The sequence below is a fragment of the Silurus aristotelis genome (assembly GCF_946808225.1).
Source record: "Silurus aristotelis genome assembly, chromosome: 9".
Lineage (NCBI taxonomy): Eukaryota > Metazoa > Chordata > Actinopteri > Siluriformes > Siluridae > Silurus > Silurus aristotelis.
In genome coordinates this window covers 11,891,638-11,909,696 of record NC_139582.1, presented here as the reverse complement: position 1 = coordinate 11,909,696, position 18,059 = coordinate 11,891,638, and the positions used below count along the sequence as shown (strand labels likewise).

At 37.3% G+C, this 18,059-nt stretch overlaps 1 protein-coding gene across 1 annotated transcript in view; it reads left to right on the top strand.

Moving 5' to 3' along the window:
- Positions 1-263: 263 nt before the first annotated feature.
- Positions 264-18,059, top strand: part of vps35 (VPS35 retromer complex component) — a 30,067-nt gene continuing 12,271 nt past the window's right edge. The window contains exons 1-11 of the mRNA XM_083550861.1: positions 264-401; positions 1,729-1,827; positions 3,311-3,407; positions 3,909-4,032; positions 8,937-9,119; positions 9,891-10,104; positions 12,370-12,453; positions 12,665-12,774; positions 13,044-13,140; positions 14,857-15,005; positions 16,489-16,696. Of these exons, the coding sequence (XP_083406987.1) occupies positions 399-401; positions 1,729-1,827; positions 3,311-3,407; positions 3,909-4,032; positions 8,937-9,119; positions 9,891-10,104; positions 12,370-12,453; positions 12,665-12,774; positions 13,044-13,140; positions 14,857-15,005; positions 16,489-16,696 (1,368 nt within the window). The 5' untranslated portion in view covers positions 264-398. The remainder of the gene's footprint in view (positions 402-1,728; positions 1,828-3,310; positions 3,408-3,908; positions 4,033-8,936; positions 9,120-9,890; positions 10,105-12,369; positions 12,454-12,664; positions 12,775-13,043; positions 13,141-14,856; positions 15,006-16,488; positions 16,697-18,059) is intronic.

The following is an 18,059-nucleotide window of genomic DNA, read 5'->3' as shown; positions in this document are numbered from 1 at the left end:
TTTATTCAGAAAATGGTTATCTACTAAAAGTTTTTTCTAAAACTATTTTAGATAATTTGATAATTTGACATGACTTCTGTTTGTTTGGCTTATAATTATTTTATTATTACTGCTTATTTTTTTTTAGATCATTGATACTAAACTTTTCTTTTGTTATTTAAATATGATTTCATATTATTTTGTTCTTAACACAACTTCCCAGAAACACAAACTGTTTAACCAATCAGAACTCCGCTAATGTAACGTTTCAACCAATAGGCGCCATTCAAGGGCACACGTCTCAGCCAATCAGCATGCAGCTTTGTGTCGCTGCCTGAGGTATCTCCAGCAGTCACATGACCGATAGATTTTTTTTTTAAGCTGCAGTGTGATTGCTAACAGCTCAGTTATTAATCATCATGGTAAGTAAAAGAGAGAATAGAATAGAAAAACGTGTTCATGTCGGCTGTTGAAGTTTATAAAATATGATAAATTAATAATAAATCAGCGAGTTAGCTTGTTTATGCCTTTAGCTATCTGGGACTCGAGTAGGCATTACAGCGGCCTGGCTAGTTATAGTATGCTATGCTAATCCTGGATTTCCTCTCCCTAGTCATTTTGACATATTTGATAAACTTTAGTATTTGTTTGCTCTAATGTTTTTGTACGTTATGTTTGTCAATTGCACGTTTTATGATGCATCATTCGGCTACTTTGCTAGCTAGCATTAGCCTTGGTGTTTTGGAAGCCCTGTAAGAGAGCTAGCATCAAAGCCTTGACGTCTGACCGAGTGCAGGTGTGTGCTGGGGCTCATGCGATGGAATATTGTTTAATGAATAAACTGTTGATTTAATGTGTAAAATGTCTTTCCAGTGAACTAGAAAGAAAATGAAAGGAAGTGTAATAGAAACCCGGCTAACAGAAGCTAAGCTAGTCAGCTGTCATTGCTGCATTGCATAATGCTCATGTCAGTGAGAAGTATTCCGAGTCCCATAGAGACTGAGCAGTGCAGGTCACAGTGATTCTCAGCTGCTTCACTGCTGTGGGAACACGTTAGGAAGAGAAGTTTCAACAGGATTCCTGTCCCTTTTTTAGAAAAACTGTAAACATTTCAGGTGGAGAGGCAAACTTCTGCTCTCAACAAGGTTTTATAAATAAAAAATTTTCAAACTAAATATCCATCCCGGTTTCTAGTTTACATCACAAACACTGTTTAATGTGCTGCTTAAAGTAATACATCAAATGGTGACCTCAGCTGATTCTCTCTTTCTCTCTCTCTTTCTCTCTCTCTCTCTTCTTAATTTATTTCTTTTTTTCTCTCTTTCCCTTTCTTTCTTTATCTGTATCTTTCTTTTCCCCATTCAATTACTTTGTCTCAATTTTTCCCTTTCTCTCTCTCTCTCTCTCTCTCTCTCTCTCTCTCTCTCTCTCTCTCTCTCTCTCTCTCTCTCTCTCTCTCTCAATTTTCTCTTTCTCTCTCTATTTGCTCTGTCTTTCAATTTCTCCCTCTCTCAATCACAATCTATCAATTTTTGGACTCTTTATCTTGCTCTTTCTCTATCTTTCTTTTTCTCTCCCTTGATCTCTTTATATCTTTTTTTTTTATCATATTCTGTCTTTTTTTCTTTCTTTTTTCTCTCTCTTTCTCTGAATTTCTCTGTTTATAAATGTCTGTCTGTCTGTCCCTCTTTCTGTATTTTAATCTCTTTCTCGTTCCTAATTGCGCTCTCTCTCTCTCTCCCCCTCCAGCCAACCACTCAGCAGTCACCCCAGGATGAGCAGGAGAAGCTGCTGGATGAAGCAGTTCAGGCTGTAAAAGTGCAGTCCTTCCAAATGAAACGTTGCCTAGTAAGAGCTTTGAAGTTTTACTAAGATTTGCAGGTGCTTTTTGATCATCTCATTCCACAGTTAGTCCCCCTTTCATTTCAATTTCATTGGTTTAACAATCAACATTGTCCCAAAGCAGCTTTGCAGAAGTAAATAGGTTACAAATATACATTTCAAATTTATAAATTAGTCCATATAAGGTATTCTTTAAGGACTGAGTCAGTGGCGACAGTGGAAATCTAGAGGGGAACCAAACCTAATCTGGGCGACACCGAATGCCCATTCATTATAGTTCCATTATTGTTGAGGTGATCAACTGTTCACTGATGGATGCTGTTCATGGTGATTTTAGTCCTAAGCCGTAGCTGACTGTTTGTTCAAATCCACCTTTATGGTTCTTAAGTTTAACTCTTCACAGTAACTTCAAGAGTTTTAGTCTGTGATCTAAGATTGAGTGTTCTCCAATTGAAAAGGGATTAAGGATGGAGGTTTCTACTCATACAGCCATAAGGATGTTAGTAAAGTAAGGTTCTGATGTAGGGTGAGGAAGCGTACAGTTCAGTCAGCATTTACTTTATTATGAAGTTCAGTAACGAACTCCACAGTGTTTGTTTATTATGTTTGCCCCCATCTGTAGTGTGGAGCAAGTCACTCCCCTTTAAACTCAAAATGTGTCACTGTTAAGTAAAGTTTGTCTGTTTATGTAAACACAAGTAACATCAAGCCTGGCTCTTCAGAATGTAATGTTGTGCTGTAAATATGGCTGAAAAGTCACATGACTTGAACACTGAGACATTTTGCAAGTCAGTGGATTGAAATGTCACAATTTTTAAAGCTGAAATCGGTCATTAAGCAATTTAAAAATGACAGGCATGATTTTAAAGGGTTGTCTCATGCTGCTTTTAGTGAAGAATGAAGCTTAAAAACGTTATTTTTCGTACTTTAATAATGAGCTTAATTATGCGATTTTCATACACATGCACCACATCTTAATGGAAATAATGTACACTGTATAGACAAAAGTATTGGGACACAAGTTTCTTCCCCCAAACTGTTAACACATAAGAAAGCAGACAATTGTATGCAATATTTTCCCTTCACTTGTCCCTGCGTGTCTTTTGCATGTCTGTGCAAAAAGGCAGATTCATGAAGATAGGGTTTACATGGATTAGAGTGGTCTTGAGTGGCCTGCTGTTGCTATGCTACAGTTCTGACCTCAATCCTAGGGAACACCTTTGGCATTTTATGGAATGCTTACTGCACCCCAGGACTCCTCACCCTACAGCAGTACCTGACTTTACTAATGTCCTTGTAGCTGAATGAGCACAAATCTCCACAAACACGCTCCAAAATCGAGAGGAAAATCTTGTGGAGGTTATTATAACAGCAAATGGGGTCTAAATCCAGAATGGAATGTTCAAAAATAACAAGAATCTAATGACCAGGTGTCCAGAAACTGTTGTCCTTTTAGTGTATTTGTTTCTGAGACTTTTATGTTTTTCAGGACAAGAATAAGTTGATGGATGCACTGAAACATGCGTCTAACATGCTGGGCGAGCTCAGGACCTCCATGCTGTCTCCTAAAAGCTACTATGAACTCTGTATGTGGTTTTTAGTGTTTATAAGTGCTGTTCTCTTTGTCATGAAAGAAAACCAGTCCATTTATTTTGATTGCCAGTTTCTTCAAATGATGTCTTCTTGTTTTTAGCTTTTTATTAAAAAGGTTGTTTTTAATTCATTCATTTGGTATTAAATTACATCATAGTTGTGATAAAATCTAATAGCTTATATATTACTGTAGATACACACACACACACACACACACATGTATGTATGTATTTTATATATAGATATTAAATGTTAAATAACATAAAAAATTCACATCACTCTCACTGAAATTCTATCACAAGTCTCATTTGTCTATATAGCATATTTTTAATATATATATATATATATATATATATATATATATATATATAGACAAATGAGACTTGTGATAGAATTTCAGTGAGTGATGTGAATTTTTTATGTTATTTAACATTTAATATCCCCCACTGATATTTCGCTTTGTGTTATGTGTTTTGCCTGACTGTGTGTGATAGATATGGCCATATCAGATGAACTACACTACCTGGAGGTTTACCTGACTGACGAGTTTGCTAAAGGCCGTAAGGTGGCCGACCTGTATGAACTCGTACAGTATGCTGGGAACATCATCCCCAGACTGTGAGTGACACACTTTCTGTCTTTAGTTTTGTTACACAATCCTATGCTTAGTGACAAAGGCGACCAGTTTAGTTCATTTCTCTTGTTTGTATAGGTCTCTGTATAAGGCTACTAGGGTGTTGTTATGGGTGTTCTTATAATCTAGACCAAAATATCACTGGCTTTATAGAAACATAGAGGGTGTGAAATTACTTTTAGGTGCTATCTTATTGTTTAAAAAGATATTTCATTGTTATGATTAACCCATTGTTGCAATATATCATTGCATTATTATTTTAATATTATAAGAATTGACTTTGGAATAGAGTCTTCTGTGAAAGTCTTTTTATTTGGCATTAATCTTTATTACCTTTTAATATGTCATCTTGCTACTATGACAGTATTTTTTTGTTGCGTCAAAAATTGTCACACTGTTTCAAATTACCAACGAATTATAGATTTAGATTTTGGATATTTATTTATTTAAAAAAGATCTCATTGTTTAGAGTTTGTTAATAATATAATTTATATTATATATAATATAAATCGATTACAATATTTAATAGCGATTAATCTCTCGATTGTCATGAGTTAGCTCGCAACTAAATGGCACATTTTTATCTGTTTTACATGTACCTTAAATTAATATTTTTTAAGTTTTTAAAACTCTAATCAACACGGGCATGTAATTATGGTAATTATGGTCCATTTAAATCTGTAAATCATCAGGACACCAAAAGGAACATTTGCCATGTTTCCACACGGACAGTTTTAATTGCCGGACATGTGCTTCATGGCAATGTTTGGTGCTTGATTTGAGACTTTGTGCATCAGTAAAACAAATGTTTAGTAATTTAAAATGATTTTTTGGTGAAGTTTATTTTTTTATTAAGCTTTTTTTTATATTTGAGTAAAGAAAGGAGGTTGAGTTCCCTGGTGGTCTAGTGGTTAGGATTCGGCGCGCTCACCGCTGCGGCCCGGGTTCGATCCCCAGTCAGGGAACCGAACCCAGCCATTAGGGTTGCACAGCCAGTGCGCTCTTAGTGCCGGTCCCAAGCCCGGATAAATGGGAAGGGTTGCGTTAGGAAGGGCATCCAGCGTAAAAACATGTGCCAAATCTAACATGCGGATCACAAATACGGATGATCCGCTGTGGCGACCCCTAACGGGAGAAGCCGAAAGAAAGTAGTAAAGAAAGGAGGTTGTGAATAAATGTGTGTTGCATTGAAGGTTTTAATGACCACTTTTAAATTTAAGTGGCGTTAATAAAATTATTGCCGCTAAAAAATTATTTAATTGATTTTGACAGCCCTAATATATATATATATATATATATATATATATATATATATATATATATATATATATATATATATATATATATATATATATATATATATATGCATGTATATGTATATGTATATGTATACATACATACATACAGTGGGTACGGAAAGTATTCAGACCCCCTTAAATTTTTCACTCTTTGTTATATTGCAGCCATTTGCTAAAATCATTTAAGTTCATTCTTCTTCCTCATGAATGTACACACAGCTCCCCATATTGACAGAAAAACACAGAATTGTTGACATTGTTGCAGATTTATTAAAAAAGAAAAACTGAAATATCACATGGTCCTAAGTATTCAGACCCTTTGCTCAGTATTTAGTAGAAGCCCCCTTTTGATCTAATACAGCCAGGAGTCTTTTTGGGAAAGATGCAACAAGTCTTTCACACCTGGATTTGGGGATCCTCTGCCATTCCTCCTTGCAGATCCTCTCCAGTTCTGTCAGGTTGGATGGTAAACGTTGGTGGACAGCCATTTTGAGGTCTCTCCAGAGATGCTCAATTGGGTTTAAGTCAGGGCTCTGGCTGGGCCATTCAAGAACAGTCACAGAGTTGTTGTGAAGCCACTCCTTCGTTATTTTAGCTGTGTGCTTAGGGTCATTGTCTTGTTGGAAGGTAAACATTCGGCCCAGTCTGAGGTCCAGAGCACTCTGGAGAAGGTTTTTGTCCAGGATATCCCTGTACTTGGCCGCATTCATCTTTCCCTCGATTGCATCCAGTCGTCCTGTCCCTGCAGCTGAAAAACACCCCCACAGCATGATGCTGCCACCACCATGCTTCACTGTTGGGACTGTATTGGACAGGTTGATGAGCAGTGCCTGGTTTTTTCCACACATACCGCTTAGAATTAAGGCCAAAAAGTTCTATTTTGGTCTCATCAGACCAGAGAATCTTATTTCTCACCATCTTGGAGTCCTTCAGGTGTTTTTTAGCAAACTCCATGCGGGCTTTCATGTGTCTTACACTGAGGAGAAGCTTCCGTCGGGCCACTCTGCCATAAAGCCCCGACTGGTGGAGGGCTGCAGTGATGGTTGACTTTCTACAACTTTCTCCCATCTCCTGACTGCCTCTCTGGAGCTCAGCCACAGTGATCTTTGGGTTCTTCTTTACCTCTCTCACCAAGGCTCTTCTCCCCCGATAGCTCAGTTTGGCTGGACGGCCAGCTCTAGGAAGGGTTCTGGTCGTCCCAATCTTTTTGTAACCTTGGCCAGATCTGTGCCTTGCCACAATTCTGTCTCTGAGCTCTTCAGGCAGTTCCTTTGACCTCATGATTCTCATTTGCTCTGACATGCATTGTGATCTGGAAGGTCTTATATAAACAGGTGTGTGGCTTTCCTAATCAAGTCCAATCAGTATAATCAAACACAGCTGGACTCAAATGAAGGTGTAGAACCATCTCAAGGATGATCAGAAGAAATGGAAAGCACCTGAGTTAAATATATGAGTGTCACAGCAAAGGGTCTGAATACTTAGGACCATGTGATATTTCAGTTTTTCTTTTTTAATAAATCTGCAACAATGTCAACAATTCTGTGTTTTTCTGTCAATATGGGGTGCTGTGTGTACATTCATGAGGAAGAAGAATGAACTTAAATGATTTTAGCAAATGGCTGCAATATAACAAAGAGTGAAAAATGTAAGGGGGTCTGAATACTTTCCGTACCCACTGTATATATATATAATGAGTAAACTAACGATAATCAAGTGATTAATTGCGATTATATATTATTCACCGATTGACAGCTCTAAAATGTGCGTGCATGTGTATGTATATGTGTGTGTGTGTGTGTGTGTGTGTGTGTGTGTATGTATATGTATGTGTATATATATAAAATGTGTGTATATGTATATGTGTGTTTTATTACACACATACACTGATCAGGCATAACATTATGACATTAAAGTAATCCCGCCACTTTACTCCGGTTCGAATCTCGCGCCTCAGGTTTATCGCGGACTTGCATTTGCCACATAACTAATTCGTTTGGCTGATTTCCCCGGTCTCTTGCAGATAGACTAAATAACTTATAGCGAGTTGTTTTCATGGAGTTTTACATTAAAATAATGAAATTGATTAATAAAAATATAATTAATAATGACAAAATGAAGTGATAATAGAGTACAGCACTGTATACAAATAATAGCATTTTTGGGCTTGGCGGCCGTTTATCGCGTTTCCCCCCCCCCCAGTAAACAGTAACACTGATTATCTCTTCATCATGGTGCATGTTAGTTGGTGGTATATATTATGTAGCAAGTGAATATTTTGTCATCAAAGTTGATGTGTTAGAAGCAGGAAAAATGGCCAAGCGTAAGGATTTTAACGAGTTTGACAAAAGCCAAATTGTGATGTCTAGACGACTGGGTCAGAGCATCTTTAAAACTGCAGCTCTTGTAGGGTGTTTTTGGTTTAAAAGTGGTCCAAGAAAGGAACAGTGGTAACGCAGCCAATGCTCGTTGATGCACTTGGGGAGCGAAGGCTGGCACGTGTGGTTCAATTCAACAAACAAGCTCCTGTAGCTCAAACGGCTGAAGAAGTTATGATGTAATGCTCGATGGGTCAGAAAATATTTTCTAAAATGTCTTAGACTTGCAATTCCCAAACTGAGGTTCACAATCTCCATTTGGAGGCATTTGATATATTATACATTTGGTCTTTGCTATTGTTTTATTTTTAATTTTACAGATTAATATTCAGAAAAGCGCTATAACTGAGTGCTGCTGTTTTATAATGTCACAATTAAAACCAGCCACATTGTGATGGAAAATAACGAAGCCTGGTGTTGCAGGAAATTCATTTTGTGGCATATAATTTGTTCAAAAGTATTTTTCATATTGTTATAAACAAAATAAGAGTAAAAGTAGGAATGGCTTGTCAAAGAATCGACAGCGTAGGCTGGTCTCCAGACGATCACAGGCATCTGCGATCACTTTTTGAAGAAAAGATTAGTGTTTTAATAATACAAATCACACCGCAAGGCGTTTGAATTCTTGATTCTGATTAGAATTAGGTTAGAGTGTGTTGAGTGATTTTGTCCATATAAGGTGGTGTTTATGGAGTCTTCATTGTCTCTGTCATTTTAATTTCAATTTCTCAGAAGTTTCACAATATGTTTGTTTTATTTACTTATTAAAAAAACAAAATAGTCTGTAGAGGGACCAGATGTATGCAGCTGTCCAATCGTCAGTGATAATTTATAAAAAAAAAAATGTATCCTTGAGTGTAAAGAAGTGGAGAGATGGTGATGCGATGAAGCACAGAGCCGTGTGTATTTTCCACTCTTCTGATTTCTACATTGGGAACATATGCTCAGACAGATGTTGAGACAGATCACCAGAATTAATGGGTTGTTTTAAATCGAGACGTGAAAGAGCACATGGAGGATGGCTCGTTAAAAACTCGTCACGTCTCCGTGCCCTTAAAGTCCGACTGTCATTACAGGTTTAATATAAATATCCCACTTGTTTACTTTGGGTATCAGTAGATGTTTTGTTTGCTTGTCCACCTGCATAGGTGCCATTTAATCCCATATTAATGTCCGCTCCGTCACGTCTCTTCTCCGCTTTCTCTTTCGCAGGTACTTGCTGATAACAGTGGGAGTCGTATACGTGCGCTCGTTCCCACAGTCACGCAAGGACATTTTGAAGGACCTGGTGGAGATGTGTCGTGGTGTTCAGCATCCTCTGAGAGGTCTGTTCCTGAGGAACTACCTGCTCCAGTGCACACGCAATATCCTACCTGATGACGGAGAACAGGCTGAGTAAGAGCCAAAACACTTTCCCTCTGTTTACACACGGTTAAACCCGCTGCCTTCTCAGATCAGCCTGACTGATATAGAGAGGTTCTTCATACTCAGTAAATCTACTGGCCTCAGGAGTGTGACATTTACTTCTGGACCTTATTTTTGCTCACAAGATAATTTAGGTTTGGTTATACTTGAACTTTGCTTGTTTGAGTCTCTGTAACATAAAACGTAAAACTTTCTCAATGAGGGGAAAAAAAAAATAGCTTCGCCTTTTTTCCTTTAACAAAAATGTGAATGGGGACAAAAAGGGTTGTTTTGAGGTAGCACTATGTATAAAAAAAAAATTTATTATACATTTTAATAGCTAATTAATCATATTAATCATAATCATATTTGAAGCAATAATGATTCCTTTACAGTGTTTAATAAAATTCAATGTTATAAAAAATCAGAAAATATGAAATAAAAAAATTAATAGTTGAAACCAAAAGAATGAATAAAAAAATATATTAAAAAGGATTTTAGTAAAATTCTAAACGAAATATGTAACTTGTTTGTGTAATTGTACACAGTACTTTTAAATTCTGTGTATGTTTGGGCGAGAAGGTGTGAATTTTACCAGCAGTAACTTTGGAATGGTCGTTTCATCACGGCAACCGGCAACATTTTCTTATTACAGCGTGCCCTGTTGTTGTTTTTTCCCTTATGTATAACTGTTTTACATTTCTGTTTAAAACTGTAAATAAATATCTCCGTGTTCTACATCTCGATGTATTTTTATTGCAGGGAAGAGATGACCGGCGACATCAATGACTCCATCGATTTTGTCCTGCTGAACTTTGCTGAGATGAATAAGCTGTGGGTGAGAATGCAGCACCAGGGCCACAGTCGCGACCGCGAGAAGCGGGAGAAGGAGAGGCAGGAGTTGCGCATCCTCGTCGGCACCAACCTCGTCCGACTCAGCCAGCTCGAGGGCGTCAACGTAGACAAATACAAACAGGTATCCACCAATCTCTTGTTTTCTTCATGTGTATTGGGTTAAAAAATGTCTGAAACATTGCCAAAAATGTATTCTGTTAGTAATAGGCATCCTTTTGCTGAATCAAACAGCTGATGAATCCAAACTAATAATTCGATTACACTGTGTCCTGAGCGTGATCTTTCTAACCGTCCATGTCATTTCATTTTATAAAGCTGAACCAGATATTTAGATGTTGTATAATCATTAACAACTAGGTTTGGTCAAAGTTTTTGCCCTCCCAAACTCGCTGTGCAGTTTATACAGTATGATTATCTAGAGTGTTTAGCTAATGGATGTATTTAAAAAATTATGTTTGACACACTGAGACATGTGATATTCAGTGAAATCTTGACACTCGCAACCTCGATAGTTTGCGACTTTTCATTTGGAGCCAGACTAAGTGTAACTCGCGAAAAAGCTGATGGTTCCCGAGAAGCCGCGAGTGGCTCGAAAGTTCGGAGTAACATTTCCAAACAGAGTTTGTACTAATAAATTACATCATGTTTAAAACTATTTTATATTGTATTCATTTAAATTAGTAAATAAAACATTTATGACAAGTAATTCACAATTTTTGTTGAGTTTACAGATTAGATTAGATTTCCAGATTAGATTTGCATGGCAGCACATAGAGGCTGAAATCTGATTGGACAAAAAAAAAAGTCTAACACACGTCCTGGAAGCAGTGCAGCCAAGAGAAACGCTACGAAATAAAGAGAACAAACTGTTGGGAAAAAATTGATACAATTTCATGGAACAAATATAAGAATTCAGGTTGTAAATGTAGGTCAGTGCTTCTGATAGTGTTTAGGTCAACAGAGAAGGCTTTGCTGGCCCTGACCGCCCCCCACTGATAGAATGTAACCCCCGCAAGTATCGAGGTTGCACTGTAATTCTAATAAGTACTGTTCGCATGCTACCTACACAGTATGTCAGGATAAAGCAGTTGTCAGATGCTCTATCAGAGCTGATGTATTTGATTAGATCAGGAAACACAGCCTGGGGTCCTGAATTGTCCCTGTTAATAAGCAGAAGAGAGATTCTGTGAGTTAATGACTCCTTTCATCGATCACCAGCTGTCAGCCGGGACACTATGTCCCTGACTGCTTGTTTTGTGAGACGTTGTGTGTTAGGATGCATTCATTACTGATGATAAGTCTAAAATGGAATAGACAAAGATTAGTGCAAAAAAAAAAGCAACATGTTGCTTGACTTGTATGTTTAAAAAAAAGTCATTAAATGACAAAAAGGCTAAACAAAAAACTCGGTCAATGAATATCCAGGTTAGATAGTTTTTCCTGACCATAATTTGCATACGGAAATGTGATTGGCTTTTGTGTTTTATGACACAATAACACATCTATAGGTAGCGGAAGAGTCAATATATTATTATATAATATTTTTTGTAAAACATTAAAAGTGTTCTGGATGTGATAGCCTGAATTGGTGTTTTCATAGTTGTGTTAATTCTCAGTTTTTAAACATAATGTTGTATTAATACTTTAAATTACCAGTTTAAAAAACCTGAATTTATCATGACTGTCTTTCTTAAAATCGCCTGTAGCAGACTCACAAATTAAACACGATACATTTGTTATTTTTCTTCAATCTGCATAAAAAAAAACAAAACATAAATGCGTTTGGATTTCAGTTACATAAATCAATATTCAAATGCATTTATGAAATTGCAGAGGGATTTCTATAGCATTTGCACTAAGGCCATGAAATATATTTTGCTTTCTTTGCGATCGCTCATATTCTAAATAACCATCACGTCTTGGGCAAATATTATGGTTCCTGAAAATGTGATTGTTACACAACTGTATAAAAGTAAATTCATGAGCCATGGTCTTGTGAGTCAATAGAAGCAATTGGGCAGGATTGTGGGTGGTGATGAATAATTTTTTTGCTGATTTTTTTGGTGCACATGAAGAGGGGGAAAATACCCCTCTTATCCACCAACAAGGAAGAATTGGAAAAGAAAAACATCTTGAACGATCTCTTTTCACACACTGCCATGATGACTGGTGTCTTAAATGTTGTCAATGCAGCGTAAATAAACATCAAAATTCTTTATTATTAAAATTTAATCTTCTTTCCACAAGAGCCTCCTTGGGAATTTTATCCTTTGTAAATGTTGGAATAGTGAAAATCCTTTTGCCATCCTTATTTTGTCATTTTAAAATAAATTGGGCAATAAACCCTGATTGTGGCATTGACTGAAATTCTATGTGTTCTCTTCAGGTTGTTCTGTCAGGAGTCCTGGAGCAGGTGGTGAACTGCAGAGATTCTCTGGCCCAGGAGTACCTCATGGAGTGCATTATACAGGTAGAGAACATTAGCAAACAAAGCCACACATTTCAGCCGCCTCATTTCACAGAACGTCTCATTTTCTCGTCACCTCGAGCTGTCTAATTGCTTCAGGCGCTCGGCCGCACTCAGGCATGCCAAGAGCTTTTGTGTTTTAAGTGGTTAAAGAAACAAGTAAGAGGTGTATGTGTGCTTATGCAAAACGACTGCTTTTTCACTTTCTCCTCAGGTCTTCCCAGACGAGTTCCACCTCCAGACCCTGAACCCGTTTCTAAGAGCATGTGCTGAGCTCCACCAACATGTCAATGTCAAGAACATCATCATAGCGCTTATTGACAGGTCTCTCTCTCTCTCTCTCTCTCTCTCTCTCTCTCTCTCTTCCTCTCTCTCTCTCTCTCTCTCTCTCTCTCTCTCTTCCTCTTTTTCTCTCTGTCTGTGTTTTTTTTTTTTTTCTCACACTTTCTAACACACACACACACACACACACAGAGGTGTTTTTTTTTTTTTTTTTTTTTTTTTTTTTTTCTTTTCTTTTTCATTATTATTTTTTTTTACCAATTCCTACACGTCATTATTGTGTTGTTTACCTTCTCCTAACCTCTCTGTAGGTTGGCTCTGTTTGCTCACAGAGAAGATGGACCTGGAATCCCTGCTGAAATCAAACTCTTTGATATTTTCTCACAGCAAGTGGCCACAGTCATCCAGGTACATCACATCACTGCCTGGAAGGGACTGAAAATATCAAAATAAAAGCTTAACTTTTGACAAATCAATTCAGGGATCCTATAAATAAATAGAATAAAAAAAATGAAATTTTTTTTTTAATTTATCAGGCCCTAAATACCGTATTGTCCGGACTATAAGCCGCTACTTTTTTCCCACTCTTTAAACCCCACGGCTTAAAAATTGAAGCAGCTAATTTATGGATTTTTCCTGGGTTTTTCCCGGTTTCACAAGCTTCATGCCAAAAAACTGAGCCCCATAACATTAGACCAATGAAATTGCCGAACAGGTTCAGGTGAACCAATGAAATTCTTTAGATTAAATTGAGCATGCTCCCACTGAATCGGGCCGCACCACATCATAAATATCGATGACATTTGACCTGCCTCCAACTCGGTCTGTCTACAGGAAATGCAAATCATTCATCACGCTGAAAACAACCGGGCATGAAAAAACGCACTTCACCTGTGTTCTGAGCTGCACGGCATCGGGAGAAAAGCTTCACCGATGGTGAATGATAAATAGTTGTAAAAGGAAGGAGAAAGACGGTGAACAATAACTTTCTTGGTAGGCTACTGTTTTGATACAAGCCGTGTAACAGACACTGTCTTTCGTTAAAGCCTGTGTAAAGTTCATTAGTTTCAATGTAGGAACCTGCTGCTTATAGAAAGGTGTGGCGTATTTATGTTCAAAATAAACATAAATAAAAGAGAAAAGAACAGAACAAAAGCAATAATCAGAAACCGGGTGGGGAAACATAAGTGCACCCAATAATATAATCATTTATAGAACCACCTGTAGCAACAATAATCTGAATACATTTATTCTACTGGAGTTTCGGTCTCACATTGTTTTAGAGAAATTTTGGCCCACTCATCTCAGGGCTTTTGTTCATATTCACAGATATTTTATGATCCTGCAGAAGCATATTAATTAGATTGAGCCCTGGACTTCCACTTAGTCATTAATAGACCTACATTTTAGTCGTCTCTAAATATTTGACCCATTTTAAACTGCTGTGTAGATGGCCTCACACTGGTCTCAAGAATTCTCTGCTATAAAGTGCTCATTGTTGTCTCATTGATTACCAAATCCATTGGGTGTCAGACAAGCCTCAGTCATCACCTCTCCACCACCATGCTTCAAATTTTGTATTCAGTTATTTTTTTTTTTTCTAATTCTGCTGTCATGAGCATTAACATTTAATGTGGTTACAGAGATCTGTATTTTACATAATGCAGCACTGAATTTGCTGAATTTGCTAGAAGCTTACTTATGAGAAAATGTAGTCTTGAAGGCCTTGATAAACTACACCTCTTTCTGACTGTTATTAGATGGCTTGACAACACTTCCCAGATTCTCTGTGATCAGGAGTGATGTATATTCACTTGGCATGAAGTAGACATACATCCGAGTGCTCTCAAATGTGCCATAGGTTCTGGTTTTATAACAGTTTTGATTAGTTAATCTTGAGTATTTCATCATTAATTTATGGCTGCTAATTGCTGTCTTAATAGCGGTACAAATCATTAATGCTTTTTGCTTTTTGTTGCAAGATTGTACTCATATTTTAAGTTTTAAATTGTGTACATGGGGTTTTTACTGAAATTTCAACTGTTCGGGTTTATACAAATTACAGTCCTAACAAATGGTTTATTTTTTATTTTTTTATATATATATGTTAACTTCCTGTTTCAGTCTCGGCAGGACATGCCATCGGAGGACGTTGTGTCTCTGCAGGTGTCCCTCATTAACCTGGCTATGAAGTGCTACCCTGAACGCGTTGACTACGTTGACAAAGTTCTTGAGAGCACCGTGGAAATTTTCAACAAGCTCAACCTTGAACAGTGAGTAACAACAGATTCAACAATTTCAGACAGAACCAAAGCCTAGACAAGGAGAAGATCTTTTACTTTGCCAGTTAATCAATTGCCTTCGATTTGTTTCACACTTAGCTTTAAAAACAGGAGGCCCATGCATGGTCTGGCATTTTTAAAAAGTATTGTTTTTTTTGTTTTTTTTTGTAGAAGTTTTTTTTAGTGGAATGTTTTCCAAATAACAATTTGAGGTGTTTAAAAGCTTAGTCTGTTCGCCTCAGCACTTAATGGTGTTGCAGCTTGACATTTTCATATTATGATACCCTTTCTTCTGAAATGTAATGGTGTTGGAAACTTTTATTTCTGGGAAAAAATGTCTTTAAAAATTCAAGTGAAATTATAAATGTCTGAGTTTTGGGACACCTAACTTTTCCAGCCATAACTGGTTCTAACTGACTGAAAATTGGTTTTAATTGTTCAAATTAACTTTATATTTGTCTAACGCTTGTAAAATCGTACCTAAACCATCGATTATTTTACTATAATGAACTCAAAGCAACAGTGTCTCAATGTGAGATTATACAAAGGGGCGGGACCTTCAGGCAGTGTCTTTAACACAGTCATATGAAAATCATGCTGTCTTTGTTGATTGGTACACTTTTAGTGCATGTCTGATATAACTGATTGAGTGATATCTCGCTGTAGTGTATGCTGGTGTTAACGTAGAAAATTCATAAAGGCTGGCAGATGGTAATTGGGAAAGTATTGCATTAAAAAAAAAAAAAAAATTTAAAGAGAGACTTCATTGTAATTGTAGAGGACATTTTTTGCTACCCAGCTGGTGGGTTTTTAAAGAAAAACCTCTTCATTTTGATCTCCTTCAATTATAGTCATAGAGGTTCACTCCCCACACGTTCGCCACTGGGCTTAAGGTCACCTCAGATTTCTAAAAGCCTTTTTTTGTTTTTAGTTTTTCTATAGAAGACACAGATTCTGAAATGCCACACGCTGTAAAAAAAATACAGCAGCGTGTTCTCTTTTCATGCAGTCATTGTTAACACTTTGCAGTGGAGAAAATAGTGGTGGCAAAGAGTCGTGTAAGAAAACTGCTAAATGATTTCCACTTAGACAGGTTTTTATTTTTGTTTAAAAAAAAAAAAAAAGAAGAAAATATTCAGACAAACATTTTGAATGGTACAGTTACAGAAGAGTTATTTTGGTGCTAGGGCTATAGCTGCCAATTTAGCACTGTGCAGTCTGCAAATATAGTAATAGTTATGCACACTCATGTATATAGGGGTGTGGCTTAAAGGTCAAAAAAGCTACGTCACAATAATGTCTAGTTGTAGGATCTAAAATAGCTGGCGTTTTTTTTTTTTCTTTTTTTTTTTTTTTTTCTTCTTCATTTCCTAACAGATTCCTTTAGTACAATTTATATTTAGAAGCTAAATACCAAGGTCAGGAATGTATTTTTAATTTCTTTTTGTATTTTATGTTAATCGTTTTCCTGCAGCATTGCGACGAGCAGTGCCGTCTCGAAGGAGCTCACCAGACTGCTGAAGATTCCCGTGGACACCTACAACAACATCCTGACGGTCCTGCAGCTCAAACACTTCCCGCCACTCTTTGAGTACTTTGATTACGAGTCCCGCAAGAGCATGAGCTGCTACGTGCTTAGCAACACGCTGGACTACAACACAACTATCCTGGCCCAGGAGCAGGTACAGAGGCGGGATTTGAATTTTTTTTTCCTTAGTTCTAATTTTTATATACAACACCTTTCATAGAGGTATAATTATTGGATGCTTCAAGTGGATCAGATGCAGCAGGGTTGAGAATGTAAAGATGGAGACGAGCTTCAAATGTGTATCTAACAGCTGTGCTGTGATCAGGAGCTGGCTCTGATGAAGGCTGGAGGATGAAAAACAAGGGACAATTGATGAGCAATAATGTGCTTGCTCACCTAGATAATTAAAGGAACTGAAAAGCCAATTAACCTTCTTTGACGGGGTTGTAAGTCTGCAAATATACTCATTCAGCTTTATCCAGATAACATGGCATTTCTGCAGCATTACAGATGTCATTTGGCTCCGGTTAGCAGCTCGATATAAAATCCTGCAACCCAAAACACAAATCGTTTTCTTGCCGTTTCGCTCTGATGCATGGGAACTCAAGTGGTCCTCTGAAAATGTGTTCCAATCATTTTAACAGCACGTTTGAGTGATCAATAGAATAAGACCGTATTTGAATTTCTATTGGATGATGGTGTTTTATCATAAATATAAAACAGCCAGTGTTGTCTCTTTCTTAGGCCAGCTAATACATTTTAGTTTGAAAAATGCATATTTCTCTCCCCATCCACACATTTGATTTTCCCACACTTTGAACTTGATTTAGAGGAAGTTTTGTAGCTTGCTGCATTAACATCGGATCACATAATTAGCCTCTTCGGCGCATGTGTGTACCTGTGTGGGTGGCTGGGTGTGGGATAGTGTGTGATATAATAATTGCTTGTGGAAGATCTTGATGTAAAGTCTTAAGTTTTTTATAAAGCAGTTTAGCATTAGTTTATGTGTAATCTCGTGAACATACGGTATTTGTGGTCGTTGTGCCATTTTAAACGCCACCATGTTCATTCAGGTTTCTATGCGTGGCAGAGTTTTAGCACAGTGCCAGTTATAAAAGCTGGTCAGGTAGAGAAAATGTCAATAAGTGCTGGGATGTGACATGATTGCTTTCTCTCTCTCCCCTCTCTCCCCTCACTCTCTCACTCTCTCTGTTTTTTCCCCAGAGTGTCCTTTACGGACATATTGATTTCAATCCCTTTCTTAAATGAGGGGCTCGCTGTGCTGTGAAGGGTTTTTTTTTGTTTTTATTTTTGTTTTTTGGGGTTTTTTGTTTTTTCTCCTCCTCCTTCCCCCAAACATGCAATGACTCACTCGGTTATTGGAGAGGCAGTGGGTGGGGGAGAAGCTGCTCAAAGTTGTTTTCTCAAGATGCAGTGGCTCTATATATGCTGGATCCGAGTTTGTAGATGTGGTTACAAGAAATTCTTATGATTTCTGTTTGTCAGAGGAGTTTCAC